Source organism: Grampus griseus (assembly GCF_964374135.1).
Source record: "Grampus griseus genome assembly, chromosome: 15".
Classification (NCBI taxonomy): Eukaryota; Metazoa; Chordata; class Mammalia; order Artiodactyla; family Delphinidae; genus Grampus; species Grampus griseus.
In genome coordinates, this window is record NC_139009.1 from 20776492 (window position 1) to 20801569 (window position 25078).

Below are 25078 nucleotides of genomic sequence, written 5' to 3' on the forward strand. Positions count from 1 at the left end.
AGGAGGTGAATATCAACTACAGATTTGGTCTGTTTCTACACTTAGATTTTAAAGTGGAAAGGGAGCTGGTGTGTATGAGGAGCAGACATAGTATGGACACTGAACTTGGAGTCAGAAGACAGGTCTGGACCTCACAGGTTGACCTTGGGCAGGTTAATCCCTTTCTCTAGGCCACACTTTTCTCAATTACAAAAGGAAGGCATTGTATGAGAGTTGTTTCTGAGGTCCCTTCCAGCTCAAAATCTGTACGATTCTAGAACCTGGGGGTTGGGTGTGACAAATTATGATCTCTCTCTCCCACTACATATGTTGGAGAGCGTGATATTTTGGGTATAAATATACCAATGTCTGTCGTCTGTATGTGTATATTCCAGCTATATGACTAAAACTTTAGTTGTTTGTGGATAAATAAGGGATGCTTCTTGGTTTTCTCCAGGAAAGACCAAATGGCTCTGTGACACAGTAAACTTCTAAGATCACTGACTCAACATATGATGGGAGGGCAAATGATTCCAGAAAAGGTTTGAGTCTGTCATCATTCTTTAGCATGGTTTTTTCAAATTTTTTCCATTTTTTTTTTTTTACAACCAAATTTAATTTAGTCTTGACCTCAACCCTGTGAAACAGCACAGGATTTTACAGAAGAGGGAAGAGACTCAGAGATTAAGTGACTTGTCCAAGATCACACAGCCTGTTAGAGCCAGAGCCAAAACAAAGATCTAGGGCTTCTGACTCCTGGCTTGTACGTTCTTCCTAGTTGTGTGCATGGAAAATGGAGTCAAAAAGGGTCTGCTTCTAGGTAAAGGCCAAGTGGAGGCCCCTGGCCAGAGGATGCCAGCTGACCTGCTTGCTCTATTCCCATCTCTGCAGCTGCTGGCTGCAGTGTCATCTCATTCAGAGCGGAGGCGCAGAAGGCTTAAAGATAATGGCTATTTCAAGAGCCACTATGATTAGAATTAATTAGAATGTCAGAGGGCAGTGATAAGAAGTAATAACATTCTGGAGCCTCTGGCAAGATGTGAAAGCTGTTTACTAACTCTTCTCAGAGCCTAATTTGCCGTCTTTCTTGGGCTCATTTCTGTAAAGCAGGGATGGGCTCATACCACCTCCCAGGGCTGTTGTGAGGATCAAAGGAGACAATGAGGTAAAAGTGCTTCAGAAAAGGTACACAAAAGCATGCTTGTTCATTCAACTTAACCAACATTTATTGAGTACCTACAATATTCCAGATACTGTGTTAGGAACTGGAGGAAAACTAAGACAAACAAGAAACAAGGAGCCCAGAATCGCCCTTACTATCTCTCCTAGTGCCTTCTGTCTCTTCTTGTCTCAGATCATATGAGGAAAAGTGGGCTTTGCAGTCCTGTCCAATTCCCCAGCTATCTGCTTCTGTCCCAGGCAATTCTTGCTATGGCCCAAACTCTGGGCCTCCACTGGACCAGCAGAGGGCTCCCTCTGCTATAGTTCATTCAGCAAATCATTAATTCACTTATCATAAGCCAGGCATGGTTCTAGGTGCTGGGGATACAATGGTGAGCAAACATACAAGGTCCCTGCCCTCATGGAGTTCACTGTCTACCGGTGAAGGCAGACCTTAAACAAATCAACGTGAGATAAATATATATTCACAAATCAGGGTGAGGGTGTTAACGAAATGGGGAGAGAGAAGTGGAACTCAATTTAGAAGGACTCTCCGAGGAAGCACAAAGCTGAGAGCCACAAAGGATGAGAAGTCAGCTACGCACGTAGCCTGGGGAGGAGCCCTCCAGGCAGAGGAGTGGGAGGGAACACGGTGTCTTCAAAGAACTGACAGAAAAGCAGTGCAGCAGAGACCAGAGCACGCAAGACAGTGGTACTCCGTAGAGCTGGAGTGAGAGGCAGGGGCCGGACCACACTGGGCCTGTAGACTGAGGTGAGACGTTCCCTGTAAATGCACTGCACTTCCAGTGCCTTCTGTTCTCTTCCCAGTGCTGGTAAAGAAATGACTCGGGCTGTTCTAGTTCTGTCCTTCCATGATGGTGACGAAAGGCTGGAGGTTAGTTAGAGAAATCTGGCATAGTACAAACCATCAAAAAATTGTTAGCTTTACCTCCTTTACTTTAGGCGACTAACCTCTAAACTCATCTAACCCAGAACCTATGCACTCAGTGAGGGATACCAAAGATTTTCATCCCCACCCCTACACTGATCACGGATCTACAGAAATAAACTAATTCAGTGGTCGTTGTGCCTGTTGCACATGGACTCTTTAGTTTGCTCAGATGGCTCACATCTTTGGGGTGCAGTATTTACAACTTAAAACCTAGAAGGGAAGGTAAATGTACACAGGTTAACAGTAATAAAAGGAAGAGATAATAAGTCACAAGACAGGTAACAGAGAGATAGGACTGAAACAATAAAGTTCTTTCAATTCCATGTTATAGGAGCCATTGAGTGCTCCTTTGTTACGAAAACCAACATCATGAAGTGGTAAATTATAAGGGATGCAAACCTGTAGGAGATCACAGGAATTAAGTAGAAATAGGTGCTCTTATGCCCTGCAAGTAGCATGTAAATTAAGGAGGTAAATTGGTACTTTTGGTAACTTTCTGGAAAGAAAGTTAGCCATGTGGATCAAAAGCCTCAAAAAAATTCGCTTTGACCCAATAATTCCACTTCCAGGAATCTACTCTAAAGAAAAAAAAAGATTTATTTGTAGATTTAAAGATAAGAATTTTCATAATAAGGTCATCATACTATCAAATGATTATAAACAATTATCCAATCTGGATTATATAATTATATTATGGTACATCCTCGTGATGTAATAGTATTTAAAGAAAGTTTCTGAAGAACAGTAATGACTTTTGGAAATGTTCAAGACATCAATTTAAAGGAACATGCCATCTTAATTACAATATGATAGGATAACTGCTTTTACAGAGGAAGGTGAGAACAATTGAGGGAATGAAGGAAAGTTTCCTAGGAATACTTACATTCGATGTAGGTCTTAAAGCATGTGTAGGAGTTTCCCGGCAGAAAGGAAAAAAAGGACCAAGTGGAGACCCCTAAATTCCGTAAAAGAAGGCTGAGAAGGTAATATACCTCTTGAGAAAGGTTTGTAGCAAACATACCTCTCGTACAGCCACGGTCTGCAAGCGCCGTTATCTTTCCTTAGGTGAGTTGGTGAGCCACGTCCCTGATCGAATGAGTCCCCTCCCACCCGAGAAGGGACGGCCCTGCAGGCTGCATCCGCGGGTGCGGTTGGAACCCACACTCCGCAGCCCTTGGCCGCTGGTGCCAGGCAGATCCCTACGCTCAGGCTCCCCGCGAGAGAAATAAGTCCCTCCCAGACCTACCTGCAGCGCCAAAAAGGGACCCCTAGTGTTGACGCAGCGCGCAGGCGCAGTCGGCCACTGGCCCGCTGCCGTGTGAAGTTTCACACCTTGATGGAGGTTGCGTGAGGCCTCCCCAGCTGAAGAGAGCGACTCCGAGGTAGACGCCAGGCTGGGTGGGGGTGGGGGGTCCACACAGAGCCAGAGGGGACCTGGGGAACCAGAGCGTTCCCTCTGAGCTTGTTGCCTTGGTTCTCCCAAGCCGCAGCCTCCCAAGCGCTCCCCCGGCCCTCTGGGGTCCTGCTCGCTGCTACCTCTCTGGTCTGCCCCACAGCTCCTCCTTTATCCCTTGATTCACCCCTCTGTTCTCCCTGAGGGACAGAGGTGGGAGGGTTTGAGCGGGGAGGTTAGGAGGAAGAAAGCGTCTGGCCTAGGTGCAAGCACTGCCTCCCGGCCTGGCTTTTGGACGCCTGACTTCTCTTAGGCAGCGCAGGGTTTCGTCTGACTTGCTTCTCCCTTGGGAATTGGGGATCGCCATGATTCCGCACCCAAGCTGTTCAGGGGCTGGGGCCCTGCTGGTCTTTCAAACCCAGTAATGAGCTTGGACAGGCTCGGGGCTGTTTACTTAAGGTACCAGTAGCTCTGGACAAAATCGATCTTTATGCAGGGTTTAGACCTCCTTTGGCTTTACCTCTGTAGAATGTGGGGTGTCTGGAGGTCTGTGCATCTGAAGGACACTGGGAAATGTGAGGAGAAGATGTTTCCTCTTTAAAATTCGAAGATCTTGTCACCTGCACTCTCCTGCTAGTCACAGATGCCAGTCACTGTTGTCTTATACTTGTCCCATTGTAGCCACTTACCTGCCTCGCCCCTGAAGGTGATGAGCTTCCTGTCACTGGAAGTTCGCTTCTCTGTGGCCTCACCTGTGGAAGTTCTCACAAATGCTGCTTCTCCTCTGACCCAGATCATGGCTCACGTGGACAAAGCAGCCCGCCCGTTGTCCAAAACTGGATCAACCCTCTATGCAGTGCTGGAACTTAAGAAGGGTGCTTCACCTGAAGACGTCAAAAAGGCCTACAGGTTCAGACATCAGCCCCTTATTGAATCCTGCAATTCTCCCCCTTGAACCCTTTTCCCTCTACCTTGCTTTCTGACCCATTTTTAAATCCCCAAGCCTTCACTTTGGGACCAGGTGGGGCCATCATCCTCTTCAGTGTGACACGAGAAGGAATGTAGACTTGGGCTGCGTGCCTCCATCCTTTGTACCACATCTCATGCATTGTTTTTTCACCATCTAGAGACCTATCCCTGTCATTCACCCTAACCCTCCCTCCCCAGCCATTCCCATCCTCTCCCCACCCTCCTTTGGGTATTGCTTGGGTAGGAGACTGGCCTTGAAGTATCATCCAGACAAGAATCCAGGGGACCCTCAAGCAGCAGAAATATTCAAGGAGATCAACACAGCCCACTCCGTACTGAGTGACCCTAAGAAGCGGCAAATTTACGACCGGCATGGCTCATTGGGAATATATATATACGACCACTTTGGCGAAGAAGGCGTCACATACTATTTTACGCTGAATAGCTGTTGGTTCAAGGTACACAATTCTTCCTAGTCTCTTAAGAATAAGGAAGCAGGGGCAACCCTCCTCTATTAGGACAGCTAATCCCCCTCTCCTAGGACACGTGCTTCTGTTGTCTCATATAGCAGGTGCTGGAAGGATTGAGGGAGGGGAGCTTGAATGGAAATACACAAGAACTGCCGGACTGAAGCCATTCTTTCCCACCTTTTAGATGCTTGTCCTCCTGTGTGCTCTGCTTACCTGTTGCTGTTGCTGCTGCTGCTGCTGCTTTTGCTGTGGAACACTTAAGCCACCACCCGAGGAAGCAGCTAAGAAAAAATATGAGCCGAATGTCCAGAATCAGCCTCCAAGGCCAGGTGAGAACCACAGGCAGGGACTGGGATGAGAGCTGGAATAGGGGTGCAGGAAATGGTTGGGGGTGAAACTGTGAACTCCCAACTATGGGAGTCTCAAGTCAGTATTGGGGCAAAGTGAAGAAAGAGAAGGGGATACACGTGGTTTCTGAGTTTGTTTATGCCACACACTGACAGTTTGAATGTGATGTTGGCCTCCTATGACTGTTAAGCTTAACGAATGGGGTGGAAGTTAAGGAAAAGAATGGGGTGGGGGACTGTGCCTAGAAAAGGCAGTAGTCGAAGACAAGTTAGAGGACGCAGTTCTTTGCATTTACTCGAGAGAAAGGTAAAGTGCCTGAGATTATCCCCCTTATTCACACCAGTGCCACCTAGTGATGTGAATGCATAACTGCAAGGTAACCATTTTTTCACCAGTGGACTAAAAACTTGTTACTAAATACGTGTTTTTCAAATTCCATCACAGGTCACAGAGAACATTTTAGAAGAGGGGAAGATAATTCTAGTGATGATAATTATTAAAAGATGAAGAAGAGTGAGGTATGAAAACTGAAATGCAGCAATAATTAAAGGGTAAGAAAGAGAAGTTTAGACACTAACTTCAGATGAGTCATTAGTGGAAAGTTTATATCTTTATAGTATGGACTACAGGTATTTGTATCCTTACCTATAGGGGGTTGGCTTTAAATTCTGGGTGATCATTCCTTCTGGTTAATAAGATGCCATCTTCTTCTGCCCTTAGGTGCTGACCCAGTGAGGGTGCCTTCTGCTGCCCAGTCCGCTGGACTCGGTGAAGAGAAGAGCAAGTAGCCCTGTCCTGACATTGACCCTGATTTTCCCCTCTACTTGTAAGACTCCCATCTTCAGAAGCATCGATGGCATCCATCCCAGTGAGGATGCCATCTTTGTACTTGATGGTATAACTGACCCTGGCCATACAGGGTCACCCAGCTATTCTTCTTTTTAGCTGCAGTCCCAATTTTAGTCTGTTAGAGAGCAGCCCTCGTATCCCTACCCTTGTGAGGTCTTAGGCAGTGATGACAGTCTTTTCCTGAGCGTTCTTTTTCCTGTGCTTTTCTTGGGATTTGAGCCAATGTCAGCTGGTAGGGTCAGCCACTTGCGATATCTCTATCAGGATCCCGATAGCCAAGCTGGATGGATCCTGTCCTGGAGCTGCCAAAGCAGCTAACCCTTCTTTGTTGCAGTTCTGTGTACCAAGAACTCTGAGTGTCAGCCACGTACCTAAGCGAGTACACCTTTCTGGGGGCTGGTCTCATCTTCTTCGGTGCCCATGCCTTTGGCATTGCCAGCCTCATTCCATACCACATGAGACAACTCAGGAAAAATATCAATCCATTTGAGGCTTAGGGGTAGTTATCTCACCTTTGGATTCTCCCTGGACTGCGGCTGCCAGCATAGCAACCATGAGCAGGGCGCCTGTGGGTTGACTGAAGTTCACACCTCAGTGCCTGCCTGCCTCCGTCCTTTTGACCACGTCTTATGCAAGCTCATCCCTATATGTTTTGTTCTTAAAACTGGGGCATGAAACGTGTGATAGGGTAAAGATTGCACTTTTACAGACCCTTTCCCCATGTGTGCCTCATCGCACTGTCTCTTTGGCATCCTCATCACACCATTTCTCGTCTGTGCAAGGTCAGAGTCTAGTAACTCCTCAAAGTTCTCTCTCCTGACTGGGAGAGGGGCTAAGGGATGTCAGTGAATAAAAGAGCTTTTGTCCAATCCCAGTGCATATGTTGGGCCCCAAAAAGACAAATTGTGCCTGGGATAGAGAAGAAGTAGGAGAAAAAGATAGAGGGCCAGTGTGCACATCTGAAACCAGCCTGCCTTGGAGAGCAGGAGTCCAGGACAGCTGTGGAGCTGGGGCAGAGGCTTCCCAGAGCCTTGTGATGATGACTTTGTCAGTGCTCTAAAATTTCCCTGGAGACTGATACCCCTGGTGCCCGAAATAGGTCCCTGGCATTCAGGTCCTTTCTGCCCTGCTCAGCTACTCACAATTTCCTAACAAATTTAAAGTCCTTGGAGTGGCTCCAGTGATGTGTTCATGGACCAGAATCCCATACTTTCTCAGGGGCTTGCTCATGAGGTAGTTCCAGGCCCTGGCACACCTGCCAGCTCCAGCCTCCTGGGCTTCTTTTCCTAGGCGGATATAAGAAAGGTCTGGGCAAAACCAAAAATGGGTCCAGAAGTGTTGAACCAGAGCCTCTCTCTCATCTCTGGTGCCCTTGTTCTGAATCACAGGGTTCAGAGGAAGAGGGCCAAGGTCACTGGCTAAGACTCAGAGGCAGAAACTTTCACTGACTCTAGGTCTGGCAGGATCTTTCCTCCCACCCTGAGCCATGGATGGTACCTCTCATACAGGCCGATTCAGATTCTGTGTCACTGCCCTGGAAGAGGGGCCCAGGCCAGAGAATGGGGGTCAGGGGCTTACAGGAGCCCCCTAAGAGCCCCTTTGCTGTCCTACCTTCCACCATAAGCGGTGAAGCTCACCCCGCCTCTTGCTCAAGGGAGTCACCGTTCCTGAGTGAGTCAGGGTCACTCGGTGACAGCTGTGGCTCGCCTTACATGAGCTAAATTGGGAGCTGGAATGTCACACACAGATGCCCCTTGTTCCCCACCCCCACGTTAAAAAATAATCTCCTCTCTGGGGAGTGAGAGACAAACAGTGCCGCCCATAGAGTGGACAAGAGTGGTTTGGGAAACAAAAGGAGAAATTCCCAGGGACAGAGCCGTTCAGGGAGGGAGGGATAGAAAAAGCTACGTGTGCCTGGCTGGGGTACAGAGCAGAGACTCAAGAGAGACACAGAAGTGTCTGAAAACAGCTATTTAAGACAAGGCAAATTGTTAGAGGAAGGGACAGAAGAGATAGCAGAGCTATTTCGGGAGTGAGGGAGCACAAGAATACGCAGACTGTCTAAAGTAAACGAGGAAGGGTCCAGAGGCAGTGAGGGAAGGCCAGGACCAGGGTCAAGGCCAGGGCAGGCACGATTGCTGAGGGGATGAACTTCACAGTGGGTTTCAAGCCGCTGCTAGGGGATGCACACAGCATGGACAGCCTGGAGAAGCAGCTCATCTGCCCCATCTGCCTGGAGATGTTCTCCAAACCGGTGGTGATCCTGCCCTGCCAGCACAACCTGTGCCGCAAGTGTGCCAATGACGTCTTCCAGGTGGGCCGGGGCAGGGGCAGGGCCGGGTAAAGCAGTGCAGACTCGTGGGAGACTTCTCATCAGGTCAGCGCTGAGATCCCAGGAGGTGATGGGAGATGGGTTCCATGAGGTGGGTGGTGGCTGTCCTGGCTGAAGAGCAGAAGAAGAGCCAGGGGTCCTAGCAGATCCCAAAGTAAGCATGAGTCAGCAGCTGCTCTGCAGGCTGGCGAGTACAGCCAGTGCACGGACAGCCGCTGGGATGCTGGTATCTACAGAGGAAAGGAGACCCCCTTAGAAACTGGGAGGGAAGTGATCCTCCACCAGGCTGTGTGACAGTCTGTGCTAGACTCTGCGTTCCAGTTTGGAGTTTGAGATTTCGAGAACAATAGGGAAAATCTGGAGAAAATAGCAGTGAGATAATGAAACATTAAAAAATAAACTGTGAGAAAGGCCCATGGTGACAGTGAAACTATTTGTATTTAAAGCAAAGCTGAACGCATCCATCTCTGGTGGGGGGGCAGAGTTAGACAGTGGGCAGGAGACTGGGAATCCTCCCAGCCGAAGTTCACATCTGTGTCCACCTCAGACTGGTCAGTAAAGGGACCTGCTGGTTAAAATGGATTGAGGTCACTTAAGCAGGGAAAAGGCAGAGAATAAATTGTACATCCCCCAAATGTAACCAGTCTTGGCTTATGTGTGGTCATGGAGCAAAGCATAGTTAATCAAGTTCACAGATATCATTTTAGCTCATGGTTTCAAAAATAAAAGCACATATCAGAATGCTTTATATAAATGGGTTTTCTTTCTTGCCCTGTGCCCTGGTGTAGGTTCTAGTAACCTGTAAAATGAACAAAAATCAGGGAGAGTGAGGGATAAAGGCATGTACACACACACACACACACACACACACACACACACACACACACCCTTGCAAATGAAGTAGAAACTCAGAATAGACCAGAGCTGGCTGGCTTAGTAGGCATGGCAGCGATAAGGGACATCGTGAGCACTTAGTCTTCATCTGTATCAGAAATTATGAGGAAATGTGTTGAACACAGTGATTTTCAACTTAACCAAGAAAATGTTTCCCTTTTAAGTTGTTTAGGGGCAGCATGTTTGGGGAAAATAATGGGCTGGCTAATTCAGGTCATTCCACAGCTATGCCCTGTGACCCACCCTTTGCTGTCTGCCATCTTCACTGAACTCCATGGTCTCTCCTGCCATCTTCCCATCAAGGCTTGTTCCCATCTCCTGTTCCTCTACGTGTCCAAACCTGCCATTATTTGGCTCCAGAGAACCTCGGAGCCAGTGATTTTCCCTCTCTGGGATCTGCTTATCCCGGGCACTAAGTCATGTACCAGAGGCTATGCCTTGCCCACTATCTTGGGTTTTCCCTCGGTCTTAGTAACGCTGAACATCCTTCAGGCTGAAATGCCTAGGAGGGAATGACAAAAAGATTTTGCCATCCCTTCTCATGAATTTGTAGTGAAACGTCTTTTCATTAGAGCCTGAAATATGTGAAAGCAAAACAAAGTTTTGAGAGTGAAGGTAACGTGTTCTGTAAAAAATTGGTCAGAATATTAAAGTGCCTGGCACACAGTGTCATTGGGTAGAGGACCCAGGGACGGTCCTACATATGGAGGCTAGAAGCTGTTCAGTCCCTCCTCTGTATCTAGACACACTGTTTTGGTTCCTTGAAGCTCTGGAATACTGATCTGGACCCTGAGAGACCTGGGAATTGTTTGGTACAGAATATTTGGGAGAGAACATGATTCCCAGAGCTTTGCGATGGTTCTGTGCATCTGGACTACTGTGTATCCTTTAAAGTGCCGGGCACCCCTGGGCCCTCCAAGGAGAGAAGTTGAACAGCTCATTTCCTTGCTGCTTTATTTGGGGTGGCCTGGTGGGAGGCTGACCCAGTTCTTCAGCTGCGCTATGTATACACATCTCAGTAGACCTCCCTCTGCAAGATGAGCATATTTAGTTTCTCACACATTGCCTCCACATTTTGACAACTCTAGGCATAATCAGATTGTCTGTTTTCTAAGTATGGGGACAAGAATAGGACTTGTGGTTTCTCTCTCTTAAAACTACTTAGGAAGAACACCCTTAGAACATTGCCTAGAAAGTTAATAGGACTTAGAAAAGTGATACCAGTATATTATACACCCACACACACACACTTTTTTTTTTTTCAAACGCTATAGGAATTTATATCATGAAAAGTGAATCTTCACCTCAGGCCCTATGTAATTCCCTTCTCCATTACCAACTTTCTTGGGTACCCTTCCATGGTCCGGTACACGTTTCTGTGTGTGTGTATACACACACGTTTAAACTAAATTCATCCTATACCTGCCTTTGTTCACTCTCTTGGCCATTGTTTCGTATCCACACATTCTGATATGCACCTTCGTTTTGGGGACTTCCCCGGCGGTCCAGTGGTTAAGGCTCTGCACTTCCACTGCAGAGGGCACGGGTTCGACCCCCTGGTCAGGGAACTAAGATCCTGCAGGCCTTGCGGCACAGCCAAAAAAACCCACAAAGTTAATGCACCTTCCTTTTTCATGGCTATATAGTGGTCCATTGTTGTAGCTGGGCCACAGTCTGTGTAATCTGCGCTCTGAAACATTTAGATGATGCTCAGTGTTCTGCTGTTCTAAAAACTGCTGTGATGGGCAACAAACAAGAATTTGGAGGGATTATGATCTTATAACATCAGGTTAACAAAAGAGCCAGGAAGCAAAATTTTAAAAGTTAAAATATTTCATTGAGATAATTCCCTGGCAGTCCAGTGGTTAGGACTCCGAGCTCTCACTGCTGAGGGCCCAGGTTCAATCCCTGGTCGGGGAGCTAAGATCCCACATGCCACACAACACGGCCAAAAAAGAAAAAAAATTTTTTTTTCATTGAAAATGTTGAACCGTATTAAGGTTTGGGAGGAAGTCATCCATAATTCCCACCTCCTCCAACACAATTATTTTCATGTTTGCATATTATTTTCAAGTGCTTGTCTCATACATATTTTTACTTGGTTGCCATCACAATTTAACTAGTTTTCTTCAGAGCTGTGATACAGCTCTCTCTCTCTCTCTCTCTCTCTCTGAATTTAAACAGAATAAAACACCAAAACACCACATTAACCCCCTCTAATTTCTCTCTCTCTCTTTCCCTGCACTTGCACCCACTCAGCTACCAAGCATTTTGACTAGAGGAAAGCTGTCGGTGTGGGAATTTGACGCAAACATCTTCCCGTGTTTCTGAATTTGTAAACTCTATTCACTCCTAAACTACTTTAAAACAGCCTTCGGTTTATTTTTATACCTGCCCCCACTTCACTGTGGGCACTTGTTTATGAGCTGCAACCTGCTGTAATTTAACAGGCAACCAGAAGGGCTTGTAAGAAGGTTGATCAGAAACAGCTTTTCTGGACGGTGTCCATGTAGGGAGAGATTTACAGAGATGGGAATAGCAAGAAAGGGGCCTCCTTCTCTCATCAAGGCAGTCTGGGAAGGAGATGACCTCTTTTACTTCATCCCCGAATTCCACTTCTTTACTGGCTAATTGTTAGGACCTGCTGTCATCAAGTATAGGCCAGCTGGTGAAAACCCTACACAGCCTGTCTCCTCGGCCACTTCCACCTGCTACTGAGGGCACCAAGACATCCCCTCCCCAGCCCAGCCTTGGGCAGGTCTCCTTTTTGAGAAGTTGGTTCACTGAAATTTTGTGAATTGTGTTAACCTTGTAGCAGGCTTAGGATCTTCCTTTAGGGAAGAAACTGGGTTGAGTGGGAAACAAAATCATAGAGACTCAGCATTCCTGGGCTCAAGTCCCACCAGCTTCTTCCTTAATTTGTCATGTGATGTAAAGCAGGTTATTTCACCTCTTCAAGCCTGTTTACACATGTATGGACGAAACGGAGGTTTTATTTTATTTTTTTGGTTTTTTGGCCTCGAGGCATATGGGATCTCAGCCCCCTGACCAGGAATCGAACCCACGCCCCCTGCATTGGAAGGCAAAGGCTTAACCACTGGACCGCCAGGGAAGTCCCCGAAACGGAGGTTTTAAACTGATCTTTAACATCCTTGTGATTCTAACAATCTGATTTCACAAATTCAAGAAATGTCATTATGGATTTCCATTTTTTCAGGACTTTGCATTCTGTTACTAGCGTCCTACCTTGTCTCACTCTTCTGCTCACCAGCCCTCCTTTCAGCCAGGCTCCGTTCACAAACCCCTGTGCCACACTCATTGCTAGCTTCTGTCGGGCAGAGCTAGCTCACCACCCAAAACCCCTTCTCCACCCACAGCTCAGCTTTTGCCGCCAACGCCTGTATTCTTCTAAATCTCAGAGGAAGAGGGCCAAGGTCACCAGACCAAATGTCTGGTCTTCTGCCACCATTTTCCCAGTTTCTCCAGTGTATTCTGAGGGTCTGGCCCAGAGGATTTGCATGGTCCACTATTCATCATTGGCCAGGCCAATAGTTTAGGGGAGGTAGCCTCCAACAAGCCCCCTTCCATCCTGGGCCAGTATCCCCAATCAGCATCACTCTGGATAGCAGGAAAGTGGGAAAACATTCTGAGATAAGAATTTGATAGAGAAACTGCGTTCACAGAGCATCTTTCTAGATGGAACGTTTCTATTGGATGCCATGGACCATTACAAAAGAAATAGAAGCCACCATATAGCTCTTATGCCACACAAAACCCCTGATCATGGCCTAGAATTCCATGTATTTATTCCATTCCATTTTATCCTTCACAGTGAAGAAAGAACAGTTATTTCATGTCCTGTGGTTCTCTGTGGTCATATATTTTTAAGGTCTAGATTAGGATTTTTAATAACCATTTGTACAGTGCTTTATAATTTATAGAGTACCTTCACATGTGTGATTCCATTTGAGTTAGAATCAATGTTATTTCCATTTTACAGGGGAGAACACAGGAAACAGGTTACAGTCACACAAACAAAGGGACAGAGCAGGGACGTAAATCTAGGTGTTCTGTTTCCTAGAGTGATGGAATTTTCTCTACACATCACATTATTGGCCTGTGAAATTTTACTTTATGGGGCTGGCTCCCTTGTGTAAATGTAAGATTTAAGCAAAGTTATTTCTTAGTCTTGAAAGAGAAAGATAAACAGAAGCAGAAGATAGCTTATGCTAACTGGATATTGGTCAGCTGAGAGATCTTTAGCCCAAGGTGGAGACTGTCAGCTATGGAGACGTACTAAGGAAGTTGCCATGCGCACCTCAGAGTGTAAAGTTCCTGTTTGTGATGAGACCATGTGGGGACTCACGATCAGGGCAGGAAGTAATCTCTTTTTGTGCTATAGATCCCTTTTTAGTTTGTGAAGCCTATGGATCCTAAGGACAATGTATGTGTGTGTTTTTTTAAGAACAGGGTTTTTAAGTGCATAAATTATAACATATATGATTATAAAGAAAACCAATTGCATTAGAACACAGCATGCAGTCTCAGTGGGGGTGATATGCTCCAATTATATCTGTGGTATTAAAAAAATTTATTGCAATTTTACATTTTATTTATTTTCTGCTCTTATGTAAAATTTATTCCCCAGCTCTGTTGAGGTATAATTGACAAAATTATATATATTTAAGGTATACAACATGATCATGTGATATATCTATACATTGTAAAATGACTACCACAATCAAGGTAGTTAACACATTCATCACAGTTTCCATTTTTGTGTGTGAGGGGTCTAGACTCTCTCAGCAGATGCCAAGTACACAATACAGTGTCATTAGCTACAGTCACCATGCTGTACATCACCTCCCGGGAACTTCATTTTATAACTGCAAGTTTGTGCCCTTTGACCAACAGCTACCCATTTCCCCACCACAAGTCTCTGGCAACTGACTTTCTAATCTCTGCTTCTATGAGTTTGACATTTTTAAGATTTGTGGTGTTAAAATTTAATTGCGGGGGATAGCAATTGGGGGGGAAATGTCTTAAAATGCTCTTAGAAGAGGCAGGAGTGAAAAAAAGCTTGAGAAACGCTGGAATATAATTACCAAAATAATTAGAACATGTTTTTTGATAGAGTAATATATGTGCTTCTCGATAAACCATTAAATAATGAGATGGGGGACTTCGCTGGCGGGCCAGTGGTTAGGACTCTGTGCTTCCACTGCATGGGGCACGGGTTCGATCCCTGGTCAGGGAACTAAGATCCCACATGCCTCGCGGTGCAGCCAAAAAAAAAAAAGAGAGAAGGAACAGTGGGCCTAATAACTACTATAGTTTAGAAGTAGTGATAAGCATAAATTGTTCTTGGAGATTTGATCAACAACTGTGATCAATAATGTGATATGAAAATACTCGTTGGTGACAAAGTCACAGGTACTGCTAAACCTACGTGGTTTGTTGCCTACCTTCATAATTGAAGAAAGCGCTCAAGTTCTGCTCGGCACGTTAGTGAAAATGAAGATGTAATTGTTTTCCCATCGAGGCTCACAGACTCCTTAAGTTGTAGTCATGGATCTTTTGGGGGCTGTGGCCCCCAGGTTAAGTTCTCCAGCATTTATTCCCCAGCTCTGTTGAGGTATAATTGACAAAATTATAGATTTTGTCACACAAAATGTATACAGCATCCAGCTTCCGGTGTCTTCCCAAGCATCCAGGCTTGAAATGCCTGAATTGTCTCACTCCCTCCTTTCCCCACAGCCCACCCACAGCCAAGTGACTGGCCAGATTCCACCTCTGGCATCCCTAGTCTTTGCAGGATTACTGCCACTATCTGAGGGCAAGCCTGTGACCTGCACTGACTGTGGCTCTTGCTTCTGATCTATGCCTTTAGATCAGGAGCAAAAGCCATAGCCTCCTCTCCCATGTATCCAAATCACCTCTGTTAGATTAATATTCTAATTTTCTCTTGCAGTTTAGAAACCTTGCCTATAAAGTTAAGTTCAGATCTTTACCCTTGGATTCAAAGCCCTCCATGTTTTTACCACAATTATTTTTAAAAAGCCCTTCTTGGGGGCTTCCCTGGTGGTGCAGTGGTTAAGAATCCGCCTGCCAATGCAGGGGACACAGGTTCGAGCCCTGGTCCAGGAAGATCCCACATGCCGCGGAGCAACTAAGCCCGTGCGCCACAACTACTGAGCCTGCGCTCTAGAGCCCACGAGCCACAACTACTGAGCCCACGTGCCACAACTGCTGAAGCTCACGTGCCTACAGCCCGTGCTCCGCAACAAGAGAAGACACCGCAACAGAGAGTAGCCCCTGCTCGCCATAACTAGAGAAAGCCCGCGTGCAGCAACGAAGACCCAACGCAGCCAAAAAAAAACAGAAAAAAAAAAAAGCCCTTCTTGGTAAAACCTACCTTTCTAGCTCCTCCCCCACCTCGCAACCCACGCCCGTCTCAGGACTCCTCTGTCTGTAACCTAAACTCCTATAGTATCTCTGGTCTCCTGAAACTCTTTCCTAACGACCATCTCCTGCTTCCTGTCTACCCTGTCTTCAAATGGTATCTTCTTAAACAGCTCCTCCCTCGCACTAGCATAGTTCCTTACGGTCTCCTAAATAGCATTTTCACTTGTTAACTCGTCTGGCACTCTAGCGCCCCCTTTTCATTCACGGCAGGATTGAGCATTGCACTTTTTAAAAGTAAAGGTTTTTTTTCTTCCTCCAAACCCAAAGTCCTTGTACAAAATTTGGAAATTATATTAAAAAAAAAAAAAGAAATCACCCACAATTCTATCACTCAATGGAAATGATTGCCAAAATGTTTAATTTTTATTTTATGTATTTTATAAAGTAATTTCATGGTCTATACAAAGATATTGGGTAAATGTAGATGACTACAAAGAAGAAATTTTAAAATCCTGTAAATCCCATCACCCATTTCAAAATTGGGATCCTACTGTCTATATAGACTTATATCCTGCTTTTTTCATGGGTCTCTCCCCATGTTAAGAACTGTTAAAGATAGTTGCATAATAATTCCTCTATAACTCATTTAATATTTACTATTAAATAACCAGCACGTTAAGTATCTGAAAAAGCAATTTTACTGTTCATTCTGGTTACAAAAAATAATACAGGTGTATTACATAAAATTTAAACCTCACAGATAATACAAATTGTAGAATGTATAAATCCATCTAAATACACTAGGGCTGTTTCAGAGGAGATAGGATTTCAGAAAGTGCTGGCATCAGGCAGGAAGAGGGCGATCCAGGGACAGCTAGGGACTGGCAAAAACAAGTGAAATACCGGATCACAGGAGCCAAAAGGTTAAACAGAGTGGGGTGGCCTGCAAGGTGTGAGAGGAGAAGGTTGTTATGAAAACCAACAACTCCCTTCCCCCACACTGGTCAGTATTCTTACCATAAATATATCCATTAAGGCTCATTGCTCAGAAAACATCAGCCTTTGAAGGGAGTTAGTGCTAAGTACAAATCCTCTTTTTAGATCTGAGGAAATTTGAGCCCTAAGAGAAATTATTTTCCCAAGGTCATAAATGGCAAATCCCAAACCAGATCTTCAGATCAGTTACTTTCCCTACATCATCCTGCATTAAATGCCCTCTGTTAAAATACAGAGATGTTGCCAAGAATGGGTAACAATTTTATCTACATATCCAGTACAGGTGACTTTCTCAAGGTAGCCACCTAGCATTTGCAAAAGGTTTGGGACACAAGACACACAAATTTTGATAAGGGGAGTCAGAAAAGGGTTAGAGCAAACATCCCAAACTTCATTCTCGTTTCACCTTCCTGATGTTTGCCAAAGCTGTGTACCACCTATGCTATGCTTGAGTATTTCTATTTAAAAGAACTCACATTTTTTAAACTTTTTATTTTACAATATATTGGAGTATAGTTGACTAACAATGTTGTGGAAAAGAACTCTTTTTTTAAATAAATTTATTTATTTTTGGCTGCGTTGGGTCTTCGTTGCTTCACACGGGTTTTCTCTAGTTGCGGCGAGCGGGGGCTACTCTTCCTTGCAGTGCGCGGGCTTCTCATTGCGGTGGCTTCTCTTGCTGCGGAGCACAGGCTCTAGGCACGCGGCCTTCAGTAGTTTTGGCACACGTGCTCAGTAGTTGTGGCTCACGGGGTCAGTAGTTGTGGCACGCGGGCTATAGAGCGCAGGCTCAGTAGCTGTGGCGCACTGGCTTCGTTGCTCCATGGCACGTGGGATCTTCCCAGACCAGGGCTCGAACCTGTGTCCCCTGCATTGGCAGGCGGATTCTTAACCACTGCGCCACCAGGGAAGTCCCAGAACTCACTTTTAAAGCTGAAATATTTGTCATTCTAAATGACAAAATCCATGAAAAATCATGTGTGGTTTTTTTGTGTTTTTTTTGCGGTACACGGGGCTCTTACTGTTGTGGCCTCTCCCGTTGCGGAGCACAGGCTCCGGACGTGCAGGCTCAGCGGCCATGGCTCACGGGCCCAGCCGCTCCGCGGCATGTGGGATGGTCCCGGACCGCGGCACGAACCCGTGTCCCCTGCATCGGCAGGCGGACTCTCAACCACTGCGCCATCAAGGAAGCCCCAAATGTAATGTTTATGATGTGCCTGTCACTCTCCCCAAGATAAGTCACCCAGTTCACAGTGGGGCCACATTTCCTGCCTTGCCTACATCTCTTGCTACCAAAGGATCAAATAAGACTCTGGACTTGGATGCCCTCTATGTGCTGTAGGTGCTGCTGCACACGCATTAGGGTCCTGGTTGATGTAGAGCAGAAGGATTTGGAGAATTTTATGGAACCCAATTGCAGGAAATACATCTGAACATACAAAGTCACAGGTGACTGCTCTCTCCATTACTCTCTAGGAGTTCATGGTGTTCCAGCCAATTAGGATTAGGTTCGGCTGTAAAAGACAGAAAACCAAAAATAACAATGGCTTCAAGTAGGTAAAACTTTGTTTTTTCTCTCCAGTGAAAGTGTGGGTAGGTAGTCCAGGACTGTCTCATAGGAGACTCACTCCTTTTATCTTGTTGCCATTCTCGACATGTGGCTACTTCATGGCTCAAGATTGCTGCTTCAACCTACGCCAGTCCATATTTTTTTTTTAAATTTATTTACATTATTTATTTATTTTTAGCTGCGTTGGGTCTTCGTTGTTGTGTGCAGGCTTTCTCTAGTTGCGGTGAGCGGGGGTTACTCTTCGTTGCGGTGCACGGGCTTCTCATTGCGGTGGCTTCTCTTGTGGAGCACAGGCTCTAGGCACACAGGTTTCAGTTGTTGTGACACATGGGCTTCAGTAGCTGTGGCTCGCAGGCTCTAGAGCGCAGGCTCAGTCATTGTGGCACACGGGCTTAGTTGCTCCGCAGCATGTGGGATCTTCCAGGCCAGGGATCGAACCCGTGTCCCCTGCATTGGCAGGCGGATTCTTAACCCCTGCGCCACCAGGGAAGTCCTGCCAGTCCACCTTCAATCCAGCCAGCAGGAAGGAGAGAAGAGGAGGAGTAGGGCATGCCCTTCCCATTAAAGATACTTCCTAGAAATTGCACAAAACATTTCTATTTATATACCATTGGCCAGAACGCAGTCACCTGGTCACACCCAACTGGAAGGGAGGCTTGGTCACATGGTCTTTATTCCATGTGTCTTGCTAAAAACTCAGAGCCTCTATTATTGAAGAAGAAGGGGTGAATATCAAGCAACAATAAGCAGTATTTACAAGTCTTTCATCTCTGCTGCTCTCCCCAGATTGACTTTCTCTTCCTTGCAGACCAGCCTTCTCTGTTCACAGTGTCTGACCCCTCACACTGTCCACCTGCACAGATTTTGGGGTGGCCACAATGTCAGCTTTTAGCCCAACTTCACAAGTCTTTTTTCAGTTCAAAAGCTGCACATGGTCTGGTCACCTCAGCCTCTGTGACTCGATTCCAAGTTCCTAGAGAGAAAATTTGATTGGTCCTGTTGGGTCAGGTGATCACCTCCTCAATTCTGAGCCAAGCATCGGTGGCCTGGGCCATGGCAGGGCTCTCCCTTTTAGGATGGGATGGAGCAAGTTCCCTAAGAGGTGTAAGCGGGAGGAAGTGGTGAGCAGCTCTGGTAAACCCTTCTTCTGAGCTTCCTCCTGTCATAACACGCAGCCCATTGGATGTGGTTGTCAGTTTGCTCTCCCTGATGGTAATGTGATGTACCTGTTCATGTTTCATCCCCAGAGCCTAGCAATTACCTGACACACTCAATGTTTACGGTAGAATGAATAATCCAATCTCGTCCTTAATTGTACAGAGGTTGAATGCTTGCCCAAATATGCATAGTAGGGCAGTGTTGGGGCAGCACAAGAACCCAGGACTACTGATTCCCAGTCCCTGGAGTGATTTTCCCGAATTACCCAGCTCGATAGGTCTGCCCCATTGTTCAGCACTTGTCTCCGTGCCCCTGACCGTGGCTGCAGAGAACGTCCCCCAGATGTGGCCTGTGAGAACCCCAGGCTGGAGGACTGCAACACTCAGAGTCCATTTCCTACTTTGGTCTTCCTGCTGAGGTCAATGTCTCCCCACAGCTCCAAGCTGGGCCCCTTTGAGGAGAGCTTGCCCTACCCAGGCTTGATCAAGCTAGGTTCTGGATGTAGGGACAGTCAAGGAGGTGGGCTGAGTAACAAGGCAAAGGTGGGAAAGTCTCCATGGCCACCCACCGGGAGCTGCTCTCAGAGGAGCGCGCAGCCATGGAAAAGAGCTGATGCTTCCTCTTCACCACTCTCCTACTCCCCAGTCCCCGTGATATCCCCCCTGCCTCCTCCCAGTTCCCCCATGACTCACTGTGCCTTTCTCTCACGCTCCCCGTCCCCACAGGCCTCAAACCCTCTGTGGCAATCCCGGGGCTCCACCACTGTGTCTTCAGGAGGCCGTTTCCGCTGCCCGTCTTGCAGGCATGAGGTTGTCCTGGACCGACATGGTGTCTACGGCCTGCAGCGGAACCTGCTAGTGGAGAACATTATCGACATTTACAAGCAGGAGTCCTCCCGGTGAGCTGTTAGGGTCTCTTGTTTCTCTAAAGTGCAGGGCCTGGGACACAGGCAGGGAACCCATCAGGGCCAGAAGAGAGGAGCTGAAACGATCAACCTGCCTCTTCAGTTTAGTGATGAGAGGACTGGACCTGAGAAGAGGAGGGACTTGCCCCCAGCTCGTCAGGTCACCCAGCTCAGGCAGCCTCTGATTCCTGGTTAGTGCTTCCCCCTCTTCACCTCGGAAGGGGCTGGCCATCCACCAGCAAGGTCCTTGCCAACCCTCCATGACGTCCCGCCCCACGGGACTTCCCTGCCCTGGAATAGAAACTACTCTTGGATCTAGGTCTCCACTGTGCCATAGCTCTATTCCTCAAAGGAAGAGCCCCGTGGAAGTCACTCGCCTGCCCAGCCACAGCACCAGCTGCAGGGGCAGAGAAGGTGGCGCTGGGCACCTGAAGAGAAGGTGTTCATGGAGCCTCACACTCTTGCCCCCCACCCAGCCTGGCCCCTGACCCTCCTGCCACCCTGCCCGCTACCCTCCAGGCCGCTGAATTCCAAGGCTGAGCAGCACCTCATGTGCGAGGAGCATGAAGATGAGAAGATCAATATCTACTGCCTGAGCTGTGAAGTGCCCACCTGCTCTCTCTGCAAGGTCTTCGGCGCCCACAAGGACTGTGAGGTGGCCCCACTGCCCACCATTTACAAACGCCAGAAGGTATCAAGCAGCAGAGGGAGCAGGCGTGTGGGGGTGGGGACATAGGACAGGGTCTCAAACTATAGCCTCTTAGTCCACTTGGTTTCAAAGGCGGGCAGATCAGGGCTGAGGTCCCAAGTCTATGCGTGACTCAGTGTGTGACCTTGGGTAAGTCACTTGTCCTCTCTGGCCCTCACGTTCCTCACTTGTAAAATGGGGATGAAAATGCTTACCCCTGAGATCTGTAAGGATAAAATGAGAAATGGATGCAGTATGGTGGACTCTCAAGGCCATCTCACTGTCACACATCTAGATTCTACATAAAACATAATTTAAAAGTTAAATTGGTAGACACGTAGGAAGCAAAGGAAAGCTCCAAGTGCCGGTGAGGTGGGGAGAGGAGGAGGGGAAGTGGGATGAGAACAGAACCCTGAGTGATAAGCACGGAAAAGGCAGGATTTCCCACAGGGCAAATTATTACTGAACTAGAGAGATGAGATTATGCCTCCAAACTCCTAAAAGGTGGGGGGCCTGCAGTGAGGACCCCCAAGGATCCCAGCTTAAACTGGAATCCCAGGAATCCCTAAAGTGGTCAGTTGTGCCACCTGGCTTTTGACAAAAGCAAATGCAAATTCTGCCTGGAGGAAAAACCCTCAATTTAGGCCTTGGGTTTTTCTTAGATTAAGAACAACAAAAGATTATCTCATGATTGAAGATACACAAAGAAATTCAGATACTGGAATTACTGAAGAATGAAAAGTCACTTTGCATAAAATACTTTAAAATGGAATTTAAAAATAAGCAATAGGGACTTCCCTGCTGGTCCAGTGGTTAAGAATCTGCCTTCTAATGCAGGGACCAGGGTTTGATCCCTGGTCAGGGAACTAGGATCCTACATGCTGTGGGGCAACTAAGCCTGCACACCACAATGAAGAGCCCGTGTGCTGCAACAAAGACCCTGCATGCCACAAGTAAGGCCCAATGCAGCCAAAAATAAATAAATAAATATTTTAAAAAAGCAATAATAGACTATCAAAAATGCAGATTTGACAAAGAACCAAATAGAGCTTTTAGAAATGAAAATATAATTGTTGACATAAAACATTCAAAGGATGAATTAAATGACAGATTTCTCTCAGGAAGAGAGGACTGGGGAATTCCCTGGCGGTCCAGTGGTTAGGACTCCACACTTTCACTGTTGAGGGCCCACGTTCAATCCCTGGTCAGGGAACTAAGATCCCACAAGCCACGGGGCATGGCAAAAAAATTTTTTTTAATTAAAAAAAAAAAAGATGGGTAAGAGGGGACTGAAAAAACAACTTAGAATACAGCACTGGGAGATGAGGAGGTTGAGAATGAGAAGGTCTAACATATATCTAATCAGAGTCACAGAACGAGAGAATAAAGAGAATGGAAAAGAGGCAATATTATCCTAATGGCTAATCATGAAGAATTTTTCAAAATTGATGGAAGACATGAATCTACAGATAAGGCATCTAGGCCAGTGCCTGGCATTTGGTGGATATTTGGTGAATGTCTCTTCCTTTCTCATTTGGTGGTGGAGGACTTCCTCTCTCCACCTCCTTCCAGAATCCATAGAGTGTGCTTCCACACTTCTTGAATGGCTCCAAACTCTCTAGATCTCTGTCAGAGCTGCCCTGAAGATGCCCTAATGGTGGAGTGGAGGGGGCAGTCCTTTCCTGGGCAGCCTGGCCAGGGTGGGAGGGGCACAGATCTTGACTAGGTCCTCCAGCCCTAAGTGCTGGCCTGTGTGTGTGTGGCAGAGTGAGCTCAGTGATGGCATCTCGATGCTGGTGGCAGGCAATGACCGTGTGCAAGCAGTGATCACACAGATGGAGGAGGTGTGCCAGACCATTGAGGTGAGACTGGGATGGGAGGGAGGGAAAGTTTCTGGACTCCTGGAGGTGGATCACAAGTAGTGGGATGTGCTTACCAGGCTGTTGGTTTGAATCCCAGCTCTGTCCCTGACTAGCTCTGTGACTTTGGTCCAGTAACTTAACTTCTCTGTGTTCAGTTTTTCTTGTTTTTAACTATATAAAACAGTGATGAGAGAATGATATGTTAGCTACCTCATTGGATCTTTTTGAGAATTAAATGAGATAATACAAGTAATATAGACAGCACTCATGAAGCTTCTTTAAAATATAGTGTTATCTGCTGAGAGAGTAGATCTTAAAAGTTCTCATCACAGGAAAAAAAAAATTGTAATCTATGTATGGTGCTGGATGTTAACCAGACATATTGTGGTGATCATTTCAAAACATATACAAATGTTGAATCATCATGTTGTATACCTGAAGCTAATATAATGTTATATGTCAAGTAAACCTTAACAAAATATATATCATTATTATTACTGAAAAGATCTGGGAATCAGCAGCCCTTGGCTGGAGTTCTGTCTCTGCCACTAATTTGTGGTGTAATCGACAGGTCACTTTTCTTCTTGGCTGTCTGTGACTTCAATTAAGTCGGGAGTGGGACAAGTAGCCCCGTGCTCTCCCAGTTACGAGGTCTCATCCTTGCTTCCGGTCTTTCAGGACAACAGCCGGAGGCAGAAGCAGTTGCTAAACCAGAGGTTTGAGGCCCTGTGCGCAGTTCTGGAGGAGCGTAAGGGTGAGCTGCTGCAGGCGCTGGCCCTGAAGCAGGAGGAGAAGCTGCAGCGCGTCAGGGGCCTCATCCGCCAGTACGGAGACCACCTGGAGGCCTCCTCTAAGCTGGTGGAGTCCGCCATCCAGTCCATGGAGGAACCGCAGATGGCGCTCTATCTGCAGGTGGGCTTTGGGGGATGGTGTCAGGCTGCCTAGTGGCTGCAGTGGGGGCCTTGGCACAGGGAGACGGTGTTCAAGTCCTATCTCTGGCACCTACTTGCCCCACGGCCTTGGGCAAATCACCCCCTCTGAGTCCATTATTTCCTTAACGAATTGGGACGCGCATCCCCACCGACCCCGCAGGACTGTGTTGGGCATCAGAAATGGGACTTTGCCAGAGATTGGCACAATGCTTACTCTCACCCTCTTTTCTTCCCTGCAGCAGGCCAAGGAGCTGATCAATAAGTGAGTAGGTGGAGTGGGAAGGTGAAGGAAGGGGCCGCGGGGGCTCCGCTGCCACCGGGAGGGGGTGAGGGTGCTGGGTGCTTCCAAATGAGCCGCTGCCGCTGCGGTTGCCGCAGGGTCGGAACAATGTCAAAGGTGGAGCTGGGTGGACGGCCGGAGCCGGGCTATGAAAGCATGGAGCAATTCACCGTGAACGTGGAGCATGTGGCCGAAATGCTGAGGACCATCGACTTCCAGCCAGGTGAGGGAGCGAGGATGGGAGGGGGCGGCGGGCCGCTAGGACTAAGCGTCCAGACCCTCCAGGTTGGGGGTCGGGGGATGGGTGCAAGACGGCCAGAGAATAGGGGACTCCAGCTCACCCAGCCTTCCTTCCGCGCAGGCGCTTCTGGGGAGGAAGAGGATGAGGAGGTAGCGTTGGACGGGGAAGAGGGCAGCGCAGGGCCAGAGGAAGAGCGGCTGGAGGCGTCGGAAGGTGAGTGTGGGCATTGGCGGGGTCTGCCTGGTACCGCCCCTCCCCCGGCGATCTCCCTCTCTGCTGCATAAAGGATCGCTTGGGGCCCCTACTCCCAACCTCAACCAGGAGGGGTGCGCCCCCTAGCGCGCGTGCTGAAGTACAACTTTCTTTCCCACCATCCATTCCTCTGGGGGTTTGGGAGTCCGAGTTGGGTGGGGAAGTGGAGGAGAAACCCTCCAGGCTGGGGAAAGGGAGTGAGCTGGGCTTCGGAGTTGCCTTGTCTCTTTGGAGCGCCCGCCCACCGAGCTTTCTTTCCCGGGGACAGGCCTGCACTGACTCGCCCCTGTTGGGGAGGCTGCGCACCGGCGGCCTGGCGCTCGGGTGGTGAAGGACCTGAGCAGGGACCACCCGCCACCCAGCTCGGAGCGCCGCCGCGGGGGAGGGGCTCAATAAAGGGCTAATGCGTCCCGACCCGCAGCTCCTTTCACTGCTCACTCTCT

The 25078-nt window shown here is 47.5% G+C and overlaps 2 protein-coding genes across 2 annotated transcripts; both read left to right on the forward strand.

Moving 5' to 3' along the window:
- Nucleotides 1–4281: 4281 nt before the first annotated feature.
- DNAJC5G (DnaJ heat shock protein family (Hsp40) member C5 gamma) lies at nt 4282–5772 on the forward strand (the record flags this gene model as incomplete). The annotated part of the gene is made up of 4 exons (XM_082672733.1): nt 4282–4394; nt 4699–4912; nt 5109–5253; nt 5717–5772. The coding sequence occupies 4 exons, from the start codon at nt 4282–4284 to the stop codon at nt 5770–5772; spliced, it is 528 nt and encodes a 175-aa protein (XP_082528859.1).
- Nucleotides 5773–7926: 2154 nt separating this feature from the next.
- Nucleotides 7927–25046, forward strand: TRIM54 (tripartite motif containing 54). Its single transcript, XM_082672222.1, has 9 exons — nt 7927–8435; nt 20202–20374; nt 20900–21071; nt 22835–22930; nt 23609–23842; nt 24102–24124; nt 24241–24365; nt 24504–24596; nt 24904–25046. Exons 1-9 carry the CDS (start codon nt 8268–8270, stop codon nt 24912–24914), a joined length of 1095 nt encoding a protein of 364 aa, XP_082528348.1. The 5' UTR covers nt 7927–8267; the 3' UTR covers nt 24915–25046.
- Nucleotides 25047–25078: the final 32 nt, after the last annotated feature.